The 7,500-nt window shown below is 37.9% G+C and overlaps 1 protein-coding gene across 1 annotated transcript in view; it reads left to right on the top strand.

Annotated features, from left to right (window-relative positions):
- The window catches only part of LOC115211724 (transcription factor RFX4-like), a 53,077-nt gene that overhangs the window by 43,757 nt on the left and 1,820 nt on the right, over positions 1-7,500 (top strand). Inside the window, 4 exon segments of the mRNA XM_036503185.1 lie at positions 396-557; positions 2,516-2,717; positions 4,910-5,039; positions 7,185-7,390. Of these exon segments, the coding sequence (XP_036359078.1) occupies positions 396-557; positions 2,516-2,717; positions 4,910-5,039; positions 7,185-7,390 (700 nt within the window).

Below are 7,500 nucleotides of genomic sequence, written 5' to 3'. Positions count from 1 at the left end.
CAAATTATTGTCCAAATTACCTGATGTATGTACCACCTGATTTTTACATACATACATACATATATACATATATATATAAAACTTAGATATGTTTCGACCAAAGATTGGTCCAGGCCATGTCTAACTTAATAGCACCGCCTGATAGGGTTATCTAAATCCTTTTTAAATCAAGTTTTGTTTATGGTCCATTCAAATAGTGAGTTGTATCCAGGTATGGGTGGCTTATCTGGTATTCTTTGAAGAAATCTGTCCAGACTCCGCTTAAAGGTGATGGGATCCTTTTCTTCTTAAATCAGTTTTGGGACATTGATAACAAAAAAAAGGGGGAAAGAAAACGAGTAGCAGCAATCCCGTTAGAACCATGTAATGAAGTAATTTTCGTTGTTTTCTTTCAGTTGATTTCGGGGAAGAACTCATGCCGAGTTCCTTAAATTTCAACGACGGCTTATCATCACAGTCTGGAAACATGACGCCCCCTGTCGGCAACAGTGTACAGCGTCCTATGGAAAGATGCTCGGTTATTACAAACGGCAGGGATGTGATGAGTCAAGTAGGAGGTTAGTTCATCTCAATGGCTTTCTATTTTCTACAGATTCCATGCTTTGATAGAGACTGTTTTATGTGTACGCCCGCGCATGTGTATGTGTGATTCTGTGTTCGATAAAGACACAGATACATATCGCTCGGTTTTCAGTGCGACAGCAGTGGTCAACAAAGGCTAGCCTACATTGAACAACAATAAGGGATATGAAGTGATATTATTGGTCGAGACACGATATCAAATTGAAGATTTACCAAAAGTGATAGGAGGTAGAAATTCTTACTGTGACATGTTAATATGTATCCCGGTTGCGGCTGCTTGAAGAATATATATGTATGTGTGTATTTAAGCACTATAAAATATCTGCACTGAATTTAAGCGCAGAATTATTAATATACCGGCATTCTTTCGGTATAGCTCGACAAAATCAGAACATTTCACTTCGGATATTTCTGTGGGTTGTGGAGTATACATATAAACGAAATTATGCCAGCAATGTCTCATTTTAAACTTGAAGAAAAAAATGCCTTGCATATTTGTTCTTACCTGTTACATGTGTGTATGTAAAATCCGCAAATTTCCAAACAGAAAACAGAATCGAACTGTCATTTGCTTCCACGGAAATACTCGAAGCGAAATGTTTTGATTTTGTCGAGTTATATCGAAAGAATGCCAATTTACTATTAAACTCTAGTATATTATTATAGTGGAACAACCACACACACACGCACTACATATGCATACACGGACACACACATACTTCAAACTACCTGTACCTTTCTACTGACCATTCTCCTACGCACATGTGTAGGTAGACACACAACAGGCAGCCACTCCAACCAAAATTCTTACTATAAAATTCTTCCTATGACCTTAAACGATACTAAGTCCAACCACACACATACATAAACAGCCACAACCACACACACACACACACACACACACACATACACGCGCGCGCATATACACGTGCTATCATTACACCCCGCCACATGCACACACACAGACCTACGCACACGCACATAACCACACATACACACACATACGCCCTTCTCTTGTACTCTCCTGTCTTTGAAAGAACTTTTTCTTCACCCATTCCTTTCCGATCATTTCAATATGTGACTACGTGTGTATCGTTGGCGATTTTCTTTCCTCGTCTTTCCTTCTTTGGACTTTCTCTATATTTCTGACGAAGAGCTCCGCTCGAAACGTGAAATCCTCTTTCTTTTCTTTCCTTTCTTGAGCGTCCAATAGCACTGCACTTATTCCATGTCCTCGCGTTGTCTTTTCTTGCTTGTTCATGTTTGGATTGACTAATACATACATACATACATACATACATACATACATATATATATATAATATATATATATATATATATATATATATATATATATTATATAGACTATATTCATATATATATAGATTGACTATATATATATACATACATACATATATATATATAGTGAGAGAGCGAGATAAATAGATAGGTACATAGATAGATAGAGAGATAAATATCTGTTTGTTGTTTACACACCCGTCTTCGTCTTTTTTTTTTTTTGTAAATTCTCACCATATATATATATATATATATATATATATATATATATATATATTCATGGGACTGTCACATTAAGTTGACTGTACACAACTACTTTATATATATATATATATATATACATGCACCCACACATGCATGCATACACACACACACACACACACACACATACGCGCGACAAGCTTTCTCCCAATTTCCGTGTACCAAACCCACTCACAAGGTACTGGTCGGTCCGGAGCTAATAGTAATAGACATTTGTCCAAAGAACCGCACGATTACACTAAACCTGAATCTACGGGATTGCGAATCGAACCTCTTAACTCACACAGTTATTTCTGCATCAATGTATGTGTAATTCTTTACTATTCAAAATCTCCAAGACTCTAAATTTCTTGTGATTTTTTTTTCCTTTTCAGACTATTCCTGTCAACGTAATGTCAACGAAGTGTCTCATGTGAATCAAAGTCACAGTCCTGTCCACGATAATTCGCAACCTGTCACTATAAAGTCTGCCTATTCGCCAGCTGCTGATTCCAGCCGATCAAATTCCAGCAATCCCAGCATGCAACCCTCCACACAGAATACACTTCCGGTCACACCTGTCAACCATATTTCCAGGTACAATTTTGAATCAACCATTTATCTATCTCAAGGTGGCGAGTTGGCAGAAACGTTAGCACGCCGGGCAAAATGCGTAGCCGTATTTCGTCTGCCGCTACGTTCTGAGTTCAAATTCCGCCGAGGTCGACTTTGCCTTTCATCATTTCGGGGTCGATAAATTAAGTACCAGTTACGCACTGGAGTCGATATAATCGACTTGATCCGTTTGTCTGTCCTTGTTTGTCCTCTCTGTGTTTAGCCCCTTGTGGGTAGTAAAGAAATAGAAATAGGTATTTCGTCTGCCGCTACGTTCTGAGTTCAAATTTCGCCGAGGTCGACTTTGCCTTTCATCCTTTCGGGGTCGATTAAATAAGTACCAGTTACGCACTGGGGTCGATATAATCGACTTAATCCGTTTGTCTGTCTTTGTTTGTCCTCTCTGTGTTTAGCCCCTTGTGGGTAGTAAAGAAATAGAAATAGGTATTTCGTCTGCCGCTACGTTCTGAGTTCAAATTCCGCCGAGGTCGACTTTGCCTTTCATCCTTTCGGGGTCGATAAATTAAGTACCAGTTACGCACTGGGGTCGATGTAACCGACTTAACCCCTTCCCTGATATCGCTGGCCGAGTGATAAAATTTGAAATCAATTCAGAGAGAGAGAGAGAGAGAGAGAGAGAAAGAAAGAAAGAAAGAGAGTGCGTGTGTGTGTTTCGTATGAGGTAAAGAAAGAGAGAATGGGAGAGTGTGTGAGGGGGAGGATGAGTAATGTCGAAGAGGGTTAATTTCTTAGCAAACCAAATACGTGAACAGGTCTCCATTTTTTGAATAGAAAAATATGACTTTACATTTATTTATTTTGAAAGCCTTAGTAAATACACGAAAATAAAACTTCAGATCTCACCACATCGAATTCAATTGCAATAATCCATCGATCGGTTGCGGAAAAAAAAAACAGTGGGAAAAATGATCGTATTTGATACTTAATTTTAATTATTTCAGAATTCTGAGATGCTAGCAGCATAATGAATAGTAGTTATGAAAGTAAAAGCATATTTTACAGCACGGAACATTAAACACTTAAAATAATGTTTGACAAACATGCTGTGAGAGAAAAGTAGTTTTTAATGACTGGTATTTATTTATTAATTTATTTTCGATAATTACCGGAGATAATTTCGGACATATTTTTGATTTATTGAACTTCTTTGGTGGAAACGAGGCTCACTGAAATTTGTCAAATAGTTTTAATGTTCGTCCATTACATATGGTTTATATCCACGTATCACTCTATTGAATATTTGATCTATTGAAATTTATCAGGTCCTCTCTCCCTTGTTCGACATTGAGATTAATTCTCATAAAAGTTACTGAATCTGTTTCTCATTACGTTTATTATTTAATTTCAATAGATTAAAAATTATTTTAATTGAATATTATTTTAATAGATCAAAAATTATTGGATCTTTTCGGTTTGAACCCGGCAGTTTTTTCTAGCGGTGTCATATGAAATTGTCACCCATAATTATGACCCTAGTATCGATCTATTGCATTTCAATCTGTTTTAGGGTTAGAGTTAGGGTTAGGGGTGGGGAAAGGGTATCTTTTTTTCTTCACAAATGTAAATAAACCCAATCTGTTTCTTAAACGAGGGACATATTCATACGGCACAGAATGTTTTCACCTCAATAGACGTCATTGATTGGTTGAAATTGCAGAAATTGAAGAAAAAAAACAACAAATATCTTACAAACTACAGAATTTTCTCAAGAAAGCCAAGAGAAAAAGATGTTTTATAAACACATTCCACCAGTATACGAAGTTTAAAAGTGTTTAGTTACGTTGAAATTATTTTTAAAAACTGCCGTTCTATCCGAAAAGATCCAAATTATTTTCTGCTCAACATATTCAATCGTTTTGTAATTTTTCTATTCTGCTCTTCAATATATTTTGGTATATTTACTTAGCCAGTCGTTCGTTAAGACTTCGGTAAACTGCGACGATATAACACTTTTGTTGATGAATATCAGAATTTACTCCGGTACGCTAATACCTGTTATCCTTTCGGGGTCGATAAAATAAGTACCAGTTGAGCCCCGGGGTCGATGTAATTGACTTAACACCTCCCCCACTCCCACCCGAATTTGCTGGCCTTGCGCCAAAATTTGAATCTAATATTAATGGTGAATTTTTTTCTCTTTATTCTTCGTACAGTTGCAGTCCTACGTATCAGCAATGTCAGTCGTATCACATGGCCTACGGACAGACATTAACCAATCAGCATCCAGTAAACATGGACACGCAAAACTCACATTCTATGTACAGCTACGATGTTTCATCACAGGTGAGTACGACGGAATTGGCAAACACATTCGTTATCCGCAGAGGTTTTTATCTTTCACCTTTTCACCTTTTGCTTGCTTCAGTCATTAGAAAGCGGTCATGCTGGGGCACTACCTTGAAGAATTATCCGTCTGGTACTTATTCTATCGGTCTCTTTTGCCGAACAGCTAAGTTACGGCTACATAAAGCACACCAACACTGGTTGTCAAGTGATGGTGGAGAATAAACACTGATACACACACACACACACACATACACACATATATATATAATTGAAAAATAGGATAAAATCTTTATAAGAATTTATCAAGTAGTTAGTGTGAAGAACCTCATAAGGGAAAATCCATCAATTATTCCTCTTAAATATATTTATTTATGTTAAGAGTATTCTATACATAAATGCCTCACGCTGACTTTAAGAGTCCCTCCTAGCGTGAGGCATTTATGTATAGTAATGCCCTTTATATATATATATATATATATATATATATATATATACACACACACACAAAGTATGGGGGTTTAGTTCACAAGTGATCTAAGCGATTAGATAGGCTAGGTAAGTGCTGTAACGGATTACTAGGGCTCCAAAGTTTTAGCCGAGACGGTAGTTATGGAGCCATTGCCAAGTTCCGATATATATACCAAATCTACTCACAAGGCTTTGGTTGGCCCAAAAGACACTTGCTCAAGGTGCCATGCAGTGACAATGAATCTGGAACAATGTGGTTGGGAAGAGTACTTGTTATCACACCGTCACACCTGCGCCTTGCAACGTTTACTGAGGCACAAATTGAAAATTCCGGGTAGTTATTGGTTAACCGAAGGTCAGCCCCGATAGACCAACAAACTTACGAACAAAGGCATTACAAACGTGACCATCCTGTCGGCACCGAAACTGAATAAGGTCCCACCATCGATTATAAAGCCTGCCTGTCCTTAGTTACAATTTATAAGCCTCTACATTCTCTTAGAGCATGGATATAGACAGATTCCTATACACACACACACACACACACACACACACACACACGCACGGACACACACGCACGGACACGCACATGCACACACGCACACACGCACACACACATGCCTACAAACATGTAGCAAGAACCAATGAAGAGAATATGAGGTCACCTGACTTGCTAGAAATCTCAGTCAAGCTTGCCAGAAATCACACACTGCTGTCTTGTAAGTGGAAGGAATTCGTCGTATAATATAAGCATGAATACACTTTGCCTGAACAAAGACAAGTTTAGCTGCAGCTGGAGCTTATTTGAGCTGTGGTTTAAGCGATTAAAGTTAATCTGGGGCTGAGCTGCAACAGGTGCCACGTTCACCCGCTCAACAAGATATATACATGTGATTTAATCCTCATCAATGAGTTTGTTGGTTGATACTTTTTATTTAAAATTATTCAAAATTGCATTAGCATCTTTTAACGTCCACTTTTCCATGTTTGCATGGATCAAACGCAATTTGTTGAGGCAGATTTTCCGCAGCCCGTTGCTCTTCCCTTCACATACTTCAAAGCAAAATATTTCCTTCAGGTGCGACATGTTTCTATAGAGGACTAGAAACGACACCGCTTATATGAAGATCATGCTCGTTTACAGTAATCACTTGATGTCAAAACAAGGGTACACACACGCATGTATGTGTGTGTCTGTGTGTGTACACGCACAAATGACGGGCTTCTTTTAGATTCCGTCTACCAAATCCATTCACAAGACTTTGATCAGCATGAAGCTATAATAGAAGACACTTGCCCAAGGTGTCACGCAGTGGAACTGAACCCGAAACCAAGCTTCTTACCACACAACCACACGCGCGGCTATGATATATATATATATATATATATATATATATATATATATAAATTTATAAATGAGGGTGAAAAATTGATATTAGTTAAATAATACCATTAATTTAACACCGAGTGGCTTAGCACAAAAAACTACGAAGAAAATACAAATTTATACTATTTATACTATCGGAGCTATTTTATACTATTATACTATTTATACTATCGGAGCTATTTTTAGCACTAGAGCTATCCACATAGTGGTTATATATATATATATCAAACATATACGCACACATATATAGATGATTGATGTTTTCGTTTTCTCTTTAATATTTTTAGTACCCACGACACTACTTGTCAGCGGCAGCAGCCTCAGTGGCGCCACCAACAGAACCCATCAAAACCAATGTGACGTCATTGACGCCAACAAATCGTCAGAATGTGCTGAGCAGCGGAGCAGCTGCAGAATGGCCGGCAGACTCAACGGCCACTGGTTCAAATAGATACAACACTCCAGTGATGACTCATGAAAGTGTTTTACGCAAGTACGTGTATAAACTTTCCTATACTCTTTTACTCTTTTACTTGTTTCAGTCATTTGACTGTGGCCATGCTGGAGCACCGCCTAAAATCGAGCAAATCCACCCCAAGACTT

This window comes from Octopus sinensis, linkage group LG5 (genome assembly GCF_006345805.1).
Source record: "Octopus sinensis linkage group LG5, ASM634580v1, whole genome shotgun sequence".
NCBI classification, from domain to species: Eukaryota; Metazoa; Mollusca; class Cephalopoda; order Octopoda; family Octopodidae; genus Octopus; species Octopus sinensis.
Note: the sequence above shows the minus strand (reverse complement) of the source record. Positions and strands in the feature narration are given on the sequence as shown.